We start from the raw sequence: 17,566 nt of genomic DNA on the forward strand, positions 1-17,566 counted from the left end.
ACAAAACTTCCAGAACATGGCCACATAGCCCGGAAGACCCACACCAGCCTTCATAATACTGTGAGTTTGGTTTATAAAAGAAAACCTAGTTCTTTTAGATGGAGATTAAATGAAATGTTGTTACGGAAAGAAGCAATAGTGGAGGATTGTAGAAGAAATTAAAATATTTTTTTGAAATTAATTTGAATAAAGGCACTGATTTGAGAATGGTTTGAGATGCAAGTCAAGCTTTTATTAGAGGTTGCTTTATACAGAATAATATTGAACTTAAGAAGCAAGAGAAAATACAAAGTATTTTGGATGAGATAAAAAGAAAAGAATTAAAGAAATTTCCAGAGAAGATAAGTATCTCTCAACAAATCAAGCTTTTACAGCAACAGCTATCTATGTTAACAATAAGAGAAATGGAAATAAGAATGAACTCTGTAAAGCAAAAAAACTTTGAATTTGCAAATAAACCAGGGAAATGGCTGGCATATAAATTACAAAAAGAAAGAGAAAAGACAGTACTGAAACTTCAAGAGGGAGATACTGTATTAATAGATAATGTGGCTATACAAGAAGCATTTCATCAGTATTATTCCAATTTGTATAATGTTCATGTTTCTTTGGAAAAAATAGATGAATATCTTAGAAAACAAATTACCAAGGATTACAGAGGAACAAAGACAAATTATGAATGGAATTATAACAATAAAGGTTACATTATACAAATGAAACAATGGCAAAATATGTGGCTGAAAGGATTGAAATTTACATTATGTTATTATCTTAAAGAATTTTTTTATAAAATGATGTATTGTTGGTATATGTCACCAGAGAAATTGTCTAGAATGTATAAAGGTACATCAAATCTATATTGGAAATGTGAACAACATGAAGGGATATTTTATCATGTTTGGTGGACTTGTAAAAAAGCTAGAAAGTTTTTGATACAAATACTTACACTAATTCAGAGGATGTTAAAGATTAATATACAATTTAAACTGGAGGCTTTTCGTTTGGGATTGATGGGCAAACAGCTGGAAAAAAATCATGGAACTTTGTTTTTATATATGATAACTGTAGCGAGATTATTATATGCACAAAGGTGGAAAGATTCGGCACTACCCACAATGGAGGAATGGTTGCTGAAGATGATGGAACTTACAGAGATGGCTAAATTGACTTTCTTGATTAAAGACAACATCTACATTTATTGCTGACTGGAAACCCCTTATAGACTTTTTGTGTGAAATGGAAAAAATTGAACTTATGATTTATGGTTTTGATGATTAGAAAAAAATAGATTCTGGGTGAGGTGTTATGGCCGGTTAGACATCTCTGCGAGTGGCTCCACAGGTGGGGACAACCTTCTGGGACAGGTGGGAGATGCTTCTGGCTGACAGAAATTTCTCCAGAGGAGAAATTGGGGGATTGCCCGCCTATGCTCCGGGAAAGTTGCTCCTCACAAGACCACAGGAATTTAGTTTCTTGTGGTCAATCATGGGTTGAATGGCTTGGGAATCGAGGGATTTACAGCCTGCCCTAAATTGCTGTGCAGCCTTTATGGACATTTGACTGGCAAAAGCCTCACTTTCTTAATCACTTTATGATTTAATTGCTTTACAACCCAAAAGAGATATTCCGAACAGCAGTGAAGATTACAGTCTCTTGGTGAGTGCCTTCTTTTTTAATTAATTAAAAAAAGGGGGGGAACCACACTATTTTAAAGGATTTTAATCTAAAAGCAAAAAGCTTAACAAATGATCTAAGAAAGTTTCAAACGGAAGAAGGGGACAGTGACTTTAAAAAATAGAAGAATTTTTTTTATGATGGAAATACTTTTGAAATTAGTGAAATTAATTAGACTAACAGACCAGACGTTTGTGGGAATGTGGATTGTTTACTTTTAAGAACGGCAGATAATTGGTAGATTTTACAAAACAAAAGATAAGAGTAATATGAGCCAGACTCTGCGACTGTGACTGTGACTATGGAGAGCCAGTTGGGACTAACGTCTTAAAGATAGAAGCAAAACAGGAAAAAGAGAGAGAAGAAGCCTGCCTTTTACTTTCACCGTAGTAATTGACATACTTTCACTTTCTTACCATGGCAACCAGGAAGGCGGCCAAATTGGGAGAAGGATCTAGGAGTTCACTGGAACAACTTACAGATAAGGGCATTTCACCAGATTTAGATGTAAATTATTTCTGCAATAACAATTTTGAGGTTCATAGCAATCCATCACCAGACTTTTCAGGCGCAGCATTTTTTAACCTAAAATATCTGGTTCAAATCTCAAAAAAAAATTATTGAAATTTTCCACAGAGGTTTTACCTGTAATACATTTAGTCAAGCAGAATGGGAAAGAGCTTTTGAAAGTCGTGAGAATCTCAGTTTGATTTTTTGTTTTTTTATCTAAATTGAATTCAGCCAAGGCTGTCAGCAGGCAGCTCTCTCCATCTCTGGAACAAAAATAGAATTTCACCCACTGAATACTGGAGGCAGGCACATGGCAGTGCCACTACACACAGATGATAGAGGGATCCTCTCACTGATGGAGCCAAAGCACTTCAGTCATTATCCTTCTTCTCTATGGAGCAACAGCTGCAGTTAAGTTGCAAGAGAACTAAGATCATAGTATTTTCAAGACTCAGAAGCCTGACTGGAATCACAAATGGGCAGAAGCTGATTTAACTATCTAGGGATGATTTTCCATTCAACTGAAAATTGAAAAGTACACTGTTTATATTCAGTTCAGAGTACATGGCAACTGTTCCATCTTCTATGGAAAGGAAGATCAGTATATTCCATTTGCTATAAAGCTTTCTGTGTCTAAACCCCTAGGATAACTCGTCTATGGAGAGGAATTAGATTTAGGAAGGTAAGACATCTCTACCTGAGACTGTTCAGATCAAGTTTCTGCATTCCTGCATTCAGAACGCAACATGCCACTTGGACCTTTCCTAACTGTTCCAAGTGACATGTTGCATTCCACTCACAGTATTTTGCTTAGAGATGGGCCTCATAAGACTTGAAACTTGAGTATGGGTGATATGTAACTTTCAGTTAAAGCTGAATTTCTTATCACAAGGCCTGGCTCCTCTAATACTAGTAGATGCTTTCTGTGCATCATGGAAATTGAAGGTAGAGTGAAAAATGCTGCAGACTGTTGCAGCATTCTCCCCAAATGTTGGTGGGAATGGGCTATGCCCAAGCAGGAGAAATGCTGAAGCAGAAACTTAGAGATAATGGAGACTCAGAAAGCTCAAGGCAGAATCTCTGCAGGTACGGTAGCTGGGTTCCAATTACTTCATTTATTTAATTGTTTAAGTTACAGGCCTCCCAACTCCTTCACAACTTTGGACAGCATACTGTATACATTTCAAACAATAAAATATAATCAGTACAAAAAATGTCTGGGAAAATAGTACAAGAAGTCTCACAAATCAATCATCCCCACAAGGGTTCTGCCACTTACTTTGGGCCAAGGCTTGAGAAAAGAGCCAGGTTTTAAGGGCTGTTTAAACAAGGTCAGGGTGCGAGACATAGAAATCTCTGGGGGGAAATCATTCCAGAGGGCAGGCACTATGACAAAGAAGGCCTGCTACCTGGATCCCATCAGATCGCACTATTTAATCGACGGGACCTGCAGCATGCCAACTCTGCCAGGTCGTGTAGGATGGGCATCAGCTACTAATCCCCAAGGAGCACAATATCTTAAACAGCTTACTCTTCTGAAATGTCACAGAGTATTCATCCTTACACATTTTAACATGCTCCCTGTAGCAATTTTCAGCATAGGACCCTCCGTGCAATACAAGACCCTGCCTGTATCAAAAAGGAATGGCAGAAACACCCTGACCCAGGTTTTTCAGTTGTACCTTATTCTATAGGGACATCCATAGCAGCATGATAGCTCCCAACACAATAATTTCTTGTGATCCAGATTTTTATGGAAACTCTGTACTTGCAGATCTCATGACAAGTAGCCAAAATTCTGTTTGGCAACTTGTTGAGTATGGCATTGTTACAAGAAGGAGCAGAAAATATGGGAAGATAGAAGTCAGTGGTCTTCCATTTATTCAGTGTTGTATTTTGCATTGATTTTGTATTATCAGAAGCAGTATAAGATATATTTTTACACTGATGTGATTTCTTGATTGCTAGTAGCCTCTGTTTATGAGGGCAAATCAACAAACAAACATCACAAGATATTTTTCTAATTAAAATCCTGTGACTTTGGCAAAGTCTGTGACTACCATTTCCTGAAATTATGGTTCATTTGTACTGTTAATTCATGCTCTACCAGGAGCAAAATCACTTTCTGTTCCTTCTGGCCTTAGGTCTGCTATGAGGCAGAGTCTTTTTGATTTCTGCAAAGAGAAACCATCCCTGTCAGAACGTAGTCAGTTTGTGCTGGAACTTGTGAAGTGCGGGTCTTGCTATGATGATTCTTGGCATAGACTCATACGATATTTATTTCCAGTTCCAGGGCCTGGGCCACACATATGCATGCTTTGCATTTTAATTTCTGGGATATAATAAGTACAGTCTGACAAACTCCAGCAGAAACTTGAATTTGATAGGACACAGCCAACTGAAAAGAGTGTCTGGCTAAACCCTGGTTGCTTGAGAACATTAATTTATAATGAAATGTCATTTTATTCGCATAAGGGTGTTCAGAAACTAGCTGGTTCAAGACACCTACTGTGGAAGGGTGGTGGGTTTTTTTGTTTCTTGTTTGGAAAGGTGTTGGAAATGCCTAAATAAGTATATAAACCTGCTTGACAGCTATTCAGGTATCTGTTTCTGTTATGGTAGTAAACTCTGTGCTGTTGCATCTATAAATATTTTGTGCATAGTGATATAACCCCCAGGTACCTTTGTTTGGGGAGTATGTCCATTCTTCATAAAATAAATCAATAAGTGCTGCGTGTTAATGAGAGCTGCAGCACAAAGCTTTCATTTCTTGGGCAGAGCTTCCCTAGAGCAGCCTTTCCCCACCTGGCCCCCTTCAGATATCTTGGATGAAGAAGAGCTCTAAATAGGAAAAAGAAATACAGGGAAGAGAAGAGTTCATTTGTGTTTCGATTATCTTGCTGCTCCTCAACATTTCCACATTGTTTTCAAAGAGCTGTTTGCATATGCTTCCCTTCCTTTCCTTTCCCATAGCGTGAGACAAATAGTGACTTGAGGAACGTTGATACTGTCTTGTAGACTGGGGAAGGAGTGGGTTGGGGCTCATCTCCCTCTTCCTGGCGCTTCCTTCATAATGAACTCTCTTGCATATTTGAACAGTGTTGGTTGCCATGCAACCCTCGGGAGTCTGCTTGGGTGACTGACTGCCATTTTCATCAGTCATGAAACAAAACTAGAAGTCCAGTGATGGGTCTCCCAGCTTGTTTCCTGACTTTTCTCTCATGCACTTAATGTTTTGACTGCCATAAATTTTTGTATCTTGAATTTTTTCAGATTATTAATAAATCAGATATGTTTCCTTTTTGCTGGATGCCACTTAAAGCAGTAAATTGCTTAAACATTAAGTTCCAAATAAGGTAAAATACAAAAACATTTGTGAGATTCTTCTGAGATGAAAAACTGGAATTTCCAATTTAGTCTTCTGGTTTCAGTCAGTAGAAGAGGTCATCTGAAATGTCGTGCAGAGTGTACCCAGTTGAAATGGAGCTGGCCATCAGCTTTGTAAGGCTTACAGTTCTATTAGGAGAGTCCTTTTTTCAATAGTAACTAAGTCTTTTTTAATCACTGCTGTCTAAGCTGTCCTTAATATCATGCCTACATGTTTGCATCTCCTGAATACCATTTCCCCCCTTTCCTCCTACTCTATAAGGACCAAAATCCTACAGCATTTTTCTCCAATCTGGAATGCTTCCTTGTTTCCAAATAGGGTTGTGTCTAATTGTGGAACTAGTTGGAGGTCAAACTTTAAAGCTATTTTTAATTTTTATTTCCTTGGGGGCCAAAAGAGACTACAGATATAGAGTGTCAGCTTACTCTGGGTGCGTCCTGGTAGGAAAATCCTTTAAAGAAATACCTTCTCCAATATTGCACAAAATTTAAAACTTGGAAATATTTCCTTGAACAAAACACAATCATAGTGATGATTATGCATCTTCAAAATATTGCAGGAAGGAATTAAGACTGACTCCTTTGTTTAGTGCCTTTTTATTCAACAGTTGGACTATTGGCTCTGATACCTCAATTTCTAATAGATTCCGTTCCTGAATGTGTTATTTACAAAAGTTTCTCTCACCACTTGTAAAGTGTTCGGGTTCAGTCTTTCCATCTTCTGTTAATTTAATAATAATTCTTGAGCTTTCATAGCTTAGCTGTAAATTTTCCAGTGATTTCTCTGATCCTCTTAAAAGTATCTTTTGTTTTCCTTTTCTCGTTGTTTTCCTGTTTGTTAACATTCCTGAATGAAATATCTTTCCTTGCCTTTAATTAATGATAAAAGTCTGTGTTCAGTTATTAGCATTGTTTCTGTTGTTCAGAACTTAAATCCTCTGCTTTTGTTGCTATCATGGTAATTGCCCTAAAAGCCACTTGGATTTTTTCCTCTTTGAAAAATGGGATACATAAAATAATTCAAATAAATAATTTTAGAGGCCTTTTAAAATGGAGGGGATGAGAAGATCTATACAACTGCAGCTATATTTGCTGGAATATGTGAATTCCCATGCTCTTAAAGACAAAAAAGGGAACATGTTTCTTTAATTGGGTGGTTCCTGCATTTTCTGAATGTTTATTTAGTGATCCATGATTGCAGAAATTCTGGACCATTACATGACTGCCTGAGAGAGGAAAGGCTAAAGAGTGGTTTGGCCAGTGGTTAAGACCTAAGCATTTCCCAAGAAGATGGTGGGAAGGGGGAGGAAGGAGGCTTCCACATTCCCTAAATAATATTCCAGAATCAGGAACAAGTCAGGGTGAGCCACTCCCCATCCAGCTTATCCGAGGCAAACAAGGAAAAAGGGGTCTTCAAGCTATTCCATATGAGAGCTCAAAGCCTGTTTCAGCTCTAGGTCCTAGTTTTCCAGTTAAACTGTCTACCTAATGATTCCTTATTTCATATTTAGTCAGATAGTCATGCAGTACAATATTGTTTTTCTCCCTCAAATTGTAAGAGGATCAACCTTTAAAATATTTGTTATCAATGAACATGTTTTTTAAATAGGTGAAGATAAGAAAATTGGGTCAGCATACTCCCAAAATGAGATCTGTGCATTTACATTTTGTTTATAATTTTCTGGGATGGAGGACATTGCTTGTTCTGGGCATAAGGGCCTTTCTTTCTCCTATTAGGAAAAATGGTGGAGTGTTATACAAGAATCCTCATCTCTGAAATTCAGATTTCCTCCTAACAGAGAGCATGTATTTCAAAGAGAATGTCTAGCAAAATCCAGCTACGAGTTGCCAGACACAGGGCTGGAACATGAGGGAGATCACTCACACCACTCTGGAAGACAGTTATAAATAGCCAGATGCTGTTCAGATATAATGTGCCATAAGTCCCTTCATCCCTGGTTACCCCAGCCACTGACTAAGCTGTCAAGAACCATGCAGGTGAAGATGAATTTGGAGTATTAAGAATGGAGTTGCTGATACTGATATCTAGCAAAAAAATACATACATCACAGACAAACCAAAGTCTTATTGAGTAGACTCTATTCAAACACACATAGGCATATATAAATACTGGGACAAATCTGATACACCTTGGCTTCCTTAGTTCAGGCATTCACTGAATTTAACAAAGTCAAGAGATACCCAGCCAGGAAAAAATATTTGAAGACGTCAACAAAAAGCAGCAAAAACCTAAACATGGATAAGTTGTGGTTAAATTTCATGCATCTTTAAAATGCCTTTTGGTCATCCATTGAGCAGAACTCTTGAAGATGAAACCAAGCTTACTTCCTACTAAGCATGTAAGTCCGATGTGTCCATAACCCTTTATGTTCCTCATGGTGGTCAGGATGCTTATCATTATGGTACCAGGTATTGTGATTCTCATAAGCTATATGGTCTAGCATATTATTTATTTAAATATTTGGGGAAGACAGGTAACAAAACCAAAATATTTTCTTGATTCAGAGCAATTCTTTTTAACATTAGCTAGGACTATGAAAAGGGGGACGCGGTGGTGCAGCGGCTTAATGACGCTGAAAGTTGCCGGCCAGAAATGGTCGACGCTTCAGCGGTTCGAGTCCAGCCTTCGCGTTAAATAGGGTGAGCTCCTGTTTCCTCCCCAGTTCCTGTCAACCCAACAGGTCGAAAACTCACGTGAGTAGATAAATGGGTACTCTAGTAGATAAATGGGTACTCTCACTCCGGTGGGAGGAAAAATGTTGGCGGCGCCTTGCAAAAAGGAGTCAGGAGCAGTTGCCGGTAAGCGCGAAAAACCGCGCGTGCCCGAAAAGGGCGCGAAGCAACGGAAACCCCACCTCCTGCGCTCACCAGCTGGGCTCTGCTCTAGGAAGGAGGCTCTGGCAAACCACTTCCGAAAAACAATTGCCTTGAAAACTGCAAGGACTCGTCCAAGCAGTCACTGCAGGGTCAGCAATGACTGAGCGCAGACCAAAAAAAAAAAAAAAAGGACTATGAAATGGTGATGAGTCTAGGCTTCTCTGGATGTGTACCCCCATTTCCAGGACTTTCTAGTCATACACACTTGTGCCAGGCTTATGGATGAATTAATGTTGGCCATTCTTGTACTGGTTGGCTACCTTAAGCCAGAAGGTGCTGCCCAGAAAGCAGTGTGGCAGCAGTTGAGTGCATGAAGTCTAAGCCATTATTTGGTCGCCTGCATTTGCATGAAAGATTGGAGTTAGACAGAGTTCCTCTGAAGTTTTGATCTGCCTTTTCTTTTCTCAGTGTATGTTGTGGAAGAGCGGCGAAGAGATACCTCTGGTGAAAGTGCCTGCCTGACAGCATGTTGGACTGCATTGTGCTGCTGCTGCCTTTGGGACATGCTGACCTGAGTTCCCCGAGAAGCTAACCCTTTCGATACCTCTCTCTTGGAGTGCTATGCAGTCTCTTCCTCCTCCTCCTCCTCCTCCTCCTCCTCCTCCTCCTCCTCCTCCTCCTCCTCCTCCTCCTGTCTCTTCTTTTCAGCAGCTTTTTAGTACTGTAATAAATGAGATGCTTTGCCTGAGCATAACATGCCTGCCAGAGTCGGATGCATGAGGTTGGATGCATCCTTTTTGATTTGAGTGGAGAATCCCTCCATCTTTGTTCATGATTGTTCTTTAAATAATGTACTATATTTTGTTTGGCAAAAGCTTTTACTACAAATTATGTATTCATAATTTAACCATTCTTAGAAATGGAGTAATATGCAATAATTTAAGGCAACTTTTTATTTTCTCTTACTTGCTTAATTTTCTGTTTTAATAAACTTTGTCCAATAAAATATGACCCAGAAATCTGTAAGGAACGAGTCACTTTTTCTTCTGAAAATGTTTAGAGCACCAAAATGCCAGTTATTTGCATACTGGTTCTCAAAGATGGGTTAAGGACTATTCTTTTTGTGTTGACCTTTATTATCTAAATAAGAGAAGAACCAGTGTGGTGTGATAGTTAAACTATTGGACTACAAAGAGGGAGAGCCAGGTTCTAAGTCTACCCTCAGCCATGGAAATTCATGGGGTGATTTTTGGCCAATCTCTCTTAGCTTAGCCTACCTCACAGGTTTGTTGTTACAAGGAAAAATGGAAGGAGATAACACTATTCGACTAATTACTGTCAAGGAGGTGATGGTCATTGCCTTACATGATTTTACAAGGAGAATAGTCAAATTCATGGAGAATTAAATAATAATCACTCCTGGGGCTGATGGGTCTCTTTTACCTCTAGAATCAAAACCATGTGTCTTAAAGGCTAGGGCTGTGCTGGGTCCTAGATTCAATCGGGAAAGATGATTCAGGTCAGGCAGGGTGCTCACATAACACCTCTCAGCAACTATTCAAATAAACTGCACATTTTTCTGGGCATCCCAGGAAAGTATGCGCTTGGTTGAGGAGATGCTCCAGCTGTTATCTGACATCTGAATCTAGACGGCTGCATGGCTACTGAGCAACAGTAGAAAAGGTCTGCCTGTCATACTCGAAAGCCTTGCTTCTTTCCAAAAATACAAAATTGCCTTTTTTTCCAACAGTCCAGGCTCAGTATGTCCAAAACTCTTCATAAATAGAGTCCAAACTTTGGGAACATAATATCTCATTAACATTCTTAACCTTAATGTCCATGCAAGGAGCTGGTTTACCATAACAATATCTAACCAACTAGCAATGGATATGTCCAAAACACATGTAATAAAATTCCTTCAATTTAATACATCTTGAACATAAAAAGGATGGCCGTTTATTAAACATTCACTGGGGAGTCCAATAAACCCTAAAAATAATTATTTGCTGATCTAAACTTGGTTTTTAAATCATAGGAAACATACTTACATTTTTTGAAACCTAAAACCATTGATGTTATAAGATACTTAGTTCTCTAATCTAAATTTCTTGTATGTTATCCAAGTACATGTTTATTATCTTTTTAAAAAAATAATATTGAATTTTTGCCATAGTATCTGTAGAAACCTCCAATAATTTAAAAATTTCAAAGGCTGTGAAAACTTCAGGGCTAAAGAATTAGCCAACTTTTTAACTGATTATATTGCAATTCAGCTAGTTTTAATAAATTCAAACATTTTAAAATATCATTAATTGATTAAGGACAATTATCTCCTTTTTAGCCCATGATTCCCCCCGCCAAGTTTTTTCCTTCCTATTTACAATAAAAATTATTCCAAAGTGTCAATTTTTCCAGTAAGTCTAAAAATGTCTAAAAAGCTTATGAAAAATTATAAAATGCTATAGTTAGAATCAAGAACACGCCAGAATGTCCAAGGTTTCAGTAAGAATTTCCAAACTGAACCCACAACTGAACAAATTCAATATCTTCATTCCAATTCATTAAAGGTTAAGAGAAATGCCCAATGACATGATTTAAAATCAGGAAAAAATAAAATCACAATTTTCACATGAAAGCATGATCATAGGTGTTTTTACCATAAAAAACTAGTATTTTATGATTTTTAAGAAATATTTAAGGGGAACCAACACAGGCTTTTACTCTCAACATACATATTATTCATTTTACATTTATTCCCCACAAATTCGGGGTACTTTCATCCATCTCTTAATATCCCTTTTCATCTATGTAATAAAAATCGAAATACACATTTCTACTAAACTAAATTATCCTCAGATATTTAATTGAATAAGGACCAAAAAAAATTGTAATCAGTAGGAACCTTGTTATTAATTGGAATGATGTTAAACTTAACTCCAAATTATTGTATACCCAGAATATATGCCATGTTTTTTAGATTTTTTAATCCGGCCTTTATTATTTTTATAAATAACTCAAGGTGGCAAACATACCTAATATTCCTTCCTCCTCCTATTTTTCCTACAACAACCCTGTGAGGTGGGTTGGGCTGAGAGAGGGTGATTGGCCCGAAGTCACTCAGCTGGCTTTCATGCCTAAGGGAGGCCTAGAACTCAGTCTTCTGCTTTCTAGGCCAGCACCTTAACCACTACACCAACCTGGCTCTTGTACAATGTTTACCTAATAATAAACGTTGTACAATTTCTACAAAATTGAGAAAAAATCTTTGATAATTATTGAAAAGACTCTAAATGTCATTTGTACAGTGGGGCAAAAAAGTATTTAGTTAGCCACCAATTGTGCAGGTTCTCCCACTTAAAAAGATGAGACAGGCCTGTAATTTTCATCATAGGTATACCTCAACTATGAGAGACAAAATGAGAAAAAAAAATCCAGAAAATCACATTGTCTGATTTTTAAAGAATTTATTTGCAAATCATGGTGGAAAATAAGTATTTGGTCACCTACAAACAAGGAAGATGTCTGGCTCTCACAGACCTGTAACTACTTCTTTAAGAGGCTCCTCTGTCCTCCACTCGTTACCTGTAGTAATGGCACCTGTTTGACCTTGTTATCAGTATAAAAGACCCCTGTCCACAACCTCAAACAGTCACACTCCAAACTCCACTATGGCCAAGACCAAAGAGCTGTCGAAGGACACCAGAAACAAAATTGTAGACCTGCACCAGGCTGGGAAGACTGAATCTGCAATAGGCAAGCAGCTTGGTGTGAAGAAATCAACCGTGGGAGCAATAATTAGAAAATGGAAGACATACAAGACCACTGATAATCTCCCTTGATTTGGGGCTCCATGCAAGATGTCACCCCCTGGGGTCAAAATGATCACAAGAATGGTGAGCAAAAATCCCAGAACCACACGGGGGGGCCTAGTGAATGACCTGCAGAGAGCTGGGACCAAAGTAACAAAGGCTACCATCAGTAACACACTACGCTGCCAGGGACTCAAATCCTGCAGTGCCAGGCGTGTCCCCCTGCTTAAGCCAGTACACGTCCGGGCCCGTCTGAAGTTTGCTAGAGAGCATTTGGATGATCCAGAAGAGGATTGGGAGAATGTCATATGATCAGATGAAACCAAAGTAGAACGTTTTGGTCTAAACTCGTCGTGTTTGGAGGAGAGAGAATGCTGAGTTGCATCCAAAGAACCCCATACCTACTGTGAAGCATGGGGGTGGAAACATCATGCTTTGGGGCTGTTTTTCTGCAAAGGGACCAGGACAACTGATCCGTGTAAAGGAAAGAATGAATGGGGCCATGTATCGTGAGATTTTGAGTGAACACCTCCTTCCATCAGCAAGGGCATTGAAGATGAAACGTGGCTGGGTCTTTCAGCATGACAATGATCCCAAACACACCGCCCGGGCAACGAAGGAGTGGCTTCGTAAGAAGCATTTCAAGGTCCTGGAGTGGCCTAGCCAGTCTCCAGATCTCAACCCCATGGAAAACCTTTGGAGGGAGTTGAAAGTCCGTGTTGCCCAGCGACAGCCCCAGAACATCACTGCTCTAGAGGAGATCTGCATGGAGGAATGGGCCAAAATACCAGCAACAGTGTGTGAAAACCTTGTGAAGACTTACAGAAAACGTTTGACCTCTGTCATTGCCAACAAAGGATATATAACAAAGTATTGAGATGAACTTTTGATATTGACCAAATACTTATTTTCCGCCATGATTTGCAAATAAATTCTTTAAAAATCAGACAATGTGATTTTCTGGATTTTTTCCCCCATTTTCTCTCTCATAGTTGAAGTACAGTCAGGTCCAGAAATATTGGGACATCGACACAATTCTAACATCTTTTGCTCTATACACCACCACAATGGATTTGGAATGAAACACAATGTGCGTTAACTGCAGACTGTCAGCTTTAATTTGAGGGTATGTACATCCAACTCAGGTGAACGGTGTAGGAATTACAACAGTTTGCATATGTGCCTCCCACTTGTTAAGGGACCAAAAGTAATGGGACAGAATCATACATCAAACTTTCCCTTTTTAATACTTGGTTGCAAATCCGTTGCAGTCAATCACAGCCTGAAGTCTGGAACGCATAGACATCACCAGACACTGGGTTTCATCCCTGGTGATGCTCTGCCAGGGCTCTACTGCAACTGTCTTCAGTTCCTGCTTGTTCTTGGGGCATTTTCCTTTCAGTTTTGTCTTCAGCAAGTGAAATGCATGCTCAATGGGATTCAGGTCAGGTGATTGACTTGGCCATTGCATAACATTCCACTTCTGTCCCTTCAAACACTCTTTGGTTGCTTTTGCAGTATGCTTTGGGTCATTGTTCATCTGTACTGTGAAGCGCCGTCCAATGAGTTCTGCAGCATTTGGCTGAATGTGAGCAGATAATATTGCCCGAAACACTGCAGAATTCATCCTGCTGCTTTTGTCAGCAGTCACATCATCAATAAATACAAGAGAACCAGTTCCACTGGCAGCCATACATACCCATGCCATGACACTACCACCACCATGCTTCACTGATGAGGTGGTATGCTTAGGATCATGAGCAGTTCCTTTCCTTCTCCATACTCTTCTCTTCCCATCACTCTGGTACAAGTTGATCTTGGTCTCATCTGTCCATAGGATGTTGTTCCAGAACTGTGAAGGCTTTTTTAGATGTCGTTTGGCAAACTCTAATCTGGCCTTCCTGTTTTTGAGGCTCACCAATGGTTTACATCTTGTGGTGAACCCTCTGTATTCACTCTGGTGAAGTCTTCTTTTGATTGTTGACTTTGACACACATACACCTACCTCCTGGAGAGTGTTCTTGATCTGGCCAACTGTTATGAAGGATGTTTTCTTCACCAGGGAACGAATTCTTCGGTCATCCACCACAGTTGTTTTCCGTTGTCTCCCGGGTCTTTTGGTGTTGCTGAGCTCACCGGTGCGTTCCTTCTTTTTGAGAATGTTCCAAACAGTTGTTTTGGCCACGCCTAATGTTCTTGCTATCTCTCTGATGGGTTTGTTTTGTTTCTTCAGCCTAATGATGGCTTGCTTCACTGATAGTGACAGCTCTTTGGATCTCATCTTGAGAGTTGACAGCAACAGATTCCAAATGCAAATAGCACACTTGAAATGAACTCTGGGCCTTTTATCTGAACATTGTAATTGGGGTACTGAGGGGATATCACACACCTGGCCATGGAACAGTTGAGAAGCCAATTGTCCCATTACTTTTGGTCCCTTAACAAGTGGGAGGCACATATGCAAACTCTTGTAATTCCTACACCGTTCACCTGAGTTGGATCTACATACCCTCAAATTAAAGCTGACAGTCTGCAGTTAACGTACATTGTGTTTGTACGTTAAACACAACATTCACATACGTCATTCCAAATCCATTGTGGTGGTGTATAGAGCCAAAAATGTTAGAATTGTGTCAATGTCCCAATATTTCTGGACCTGACTGTATACCTATGATGAAAATTACAGGCCTCTCTCATCTTTTTAAGTGGGAGAACTTGCACAATTGGTGGCTGACTAAATACTTTTTTGCCCCACTGTATATAACATCTTATATTCTGTCCATACTGTACCTGAAGTCACCAAATTTTCATACTAGAACCTTTCATAAGGTTCCAACACTAAATAAAGTATTAAAGGAGATAAAGGAGATCCCTGGAGTGTGCCCTGTTGCATATTGATTATAGAGGAGAGAAATGATTTGGAATCACTCAAGCAGGGAGATTACAACAGCAATTTTTTATCCAATAATGTATCTAAGAGATAAGTGCTAATGGAAATCCAATTTTCCCATTACCAGAAACTTGATTTGCATCATGTCAAAGGCTTTTTCTGCATCTAGTGATGTCAAAACAGTGGTTTCATTTTTCTCAGGAGGCAATGATAATAAATCTGAACTCCAATGTTATTAGAGACTTGACACCCTTTCATAAAATCAGACTGTGTGGGATGAATTATTGAAGATAATACTTTCTGAAATCTTGCCAAAGTAGTTGTAAATTCTTGGCATCAGTATTTAACAAAGAAAATTGGACAACAGCTCACATAATTCAAGGCTTCTCACTAGCTTTTAAACTAGCTACTATATAAAGTTATATAAATTTCAGAATATTAAGCTAGTAAGGCCTCTTTTTCAAAAGATTCCTGGTATATCTGCAACACAATGGAAGCCAAACTCAGCTCAAATGTTTTATCATTCTGTAGATAACCTGTCTCATTGGGTAGTATCAAATATTTCCTGTAGGTTGCAGCTAAGTCTCCTGATTGGGCAACCAAGATTTGTGGAAGATTTATTACATGTAAAAAGCTGCCATTAGTTCATTAGGTTCATTAGGTTAATTTTAAACAAGCAGGAACATACTTTTTTATTTACCCACATAGTGCATGTTCAGAATTGCAAAATGTCTTAGTACCTTCGTTGACAAAAATGGTTCAATCACAATTTCTGATCATGGACTAGTAATGATGGCATTGGTTTTGAGGGGAAAAACAGTGAGATGATATAGATTAGATATAGCTGATTAAATAGATATAGATAGATGAGAGAAATGATATAGATAATATAATATTTCATTGCTAGATAACTCTCAGTTTGCTGAGGGTTATATGTGTGTGTTTCAGATAAATAGAGAATGAACTTAAATCTCTAGCCCTGGCTGGCCAAGTGATTTAGTCAAGGTGCTTTTTCAGTGTCTGGAGGCTGTAAGGGCCTGGAAGGGGAGAAGCAGGCTCAGACTCAACCTTAGCAGGCCAAAAGGCTATGGATTCTGGGAGCTCTCAAAGCTGGGGACTTACCACGTTTGGCTATGAATAGGGAAGTATCTACCAGACCCAGCTGGTGTTCAGACAGAGAGTCCTCTTAGAGTCTAAACTCCTCTGCAAGTAGATGATGGTGGCTGTGACTAAGAGAGCCACTGCACAGCTTCATTTTATGCACCCATTCCTAGACAGGGAGGCTCTACTTATGGTCTCTCATGTTTAATTATCTCCCATCTGGATTATTTCAACAGATTCTACATAAGGCTGCCTTTGAAAACTACTGGAAGCTATAGCTGGACACAGCAGCATGGGTGTGCCTCATTCAGTTCACCCACGTAACACCTATATTCTGAGACTTCTGGATGCAATTCAAGGTGCTGGTTATCACGTATAAAACCCTTCATAGCATAGGCCCAGGTTATTTGCAGGACCTTCTGTTTTCAATTTCTTCTTCTCCCATGAGTCTAGCAAAGTGGGCATGCTCCACACTCTTTCTATTAAACAATACCATGTAATGGTATACAGGAAGTATGCCTCCTCTTTTCCCCAAAGATTCAGATGGCCCTGACTTTTCCAGACTTTTGTAAGATGCCAAAGATCTGGCTCTTCCCCCAAGCATTGGGCCTGGGTAGTGGGTGAGCCTGTTTTGATATGGTGATTGTTTGCTCTTTCCTAGATTTTGCTGTGTGCAAAATACTGTTTTAATTATGTTTTTTTCATTGATTGTTAGCCCCCCCGAGTCATGTGTCATTGGGTAGCCATATAAATCCATAGAATAAATAAATTATTCAGAGCCAAAGTATTAAGCCTTCTGTTGTATGGTGCGTACAGCGCAATGTTGTGTATACAAGGGTATCTCTGCACTTGAAGCAGTCTCATTTCTATTTCTGAGATCTGTGCTCCAAGTTCCCTGCACTCCTCCAGTTACAGCTTAAATGCATCTCTGTTGAAGCCTGTTTAAGGCTGTGCCAGCTAAAGTATTAGTTCAAACCAATGCACAAAGGTGAGTCTTTTGCCCAGATTGTACTGATAGACAAACACATTTCTCCATGAAAAGATCCAGCTATCTCCAATCTGGCTCAATGATGCTTTACCCCCCCCAAGCTGTATCTATACTGCATCAAAGAAAACCTGTACAGAGGTCAAGCAGAGAACCTTAGCTTGTGATATGCAGAGATAGCACTAATCCCTTTGCTACAATAAGCATATGCATCCATCCATTACTATCCCCACATTCTTGTGTCCTCAGATAAAAGGGTGCTTATAATGGCATTCCTAGACACCCTACCCTCAATGCTTTGGTAGGAGATATTAAATCACACTATCAAAGTTTGTGTATGTTGAGATACCAAAATCAAATCAATGCAAATGT

General features: G+C 39.1%; 1 protein-coding gene across 2 annotated transcripts in view; it reads left to right on the forward strand.

Annotated features, from left to right (window-relative positions):
• The window catches only part of CYSTM1 (cysteine rich transmembrane module containing 1), a 39,717-nt gene extending 30,282 nt beyond the window's left edge, over window positions 1-9,435 (forward strand). For both annotated transcript variants that reach the window (XM_088131441.1, XM_007434601.4), the window contains exon 3: window positions 8,878-9,435. In XM_088131441.1, the coding sequence (XP_087987567.1) occupies window positions 8,878-8,984 (107 nt within the window). In that variant the 3' untranslated portion in view covers window positions 8,985-9,435. The remainder of the gene's footprint in view (window positions 1-8,877) is intronic.
• Window positions 9,436-17,566: the final 8,131 nt, after the last annotated feature.

The sequence above is a fragment of the Python bivittatus genome, unplaced genomic scaffold, assembly GCF_059951505.1.
Source record: "Python bivittatus isolate LINGU-HERP-01145 unplaced genomic scaffold, Pbiv_v1 ctg000960_np1212, whole genome shotgun sequence".
Lineage (NCBI taxonomy): Eukaryota > Metazoa > Chordata > Lepidosauria > Squamata > Pythonidae > Python > Python bivittatus.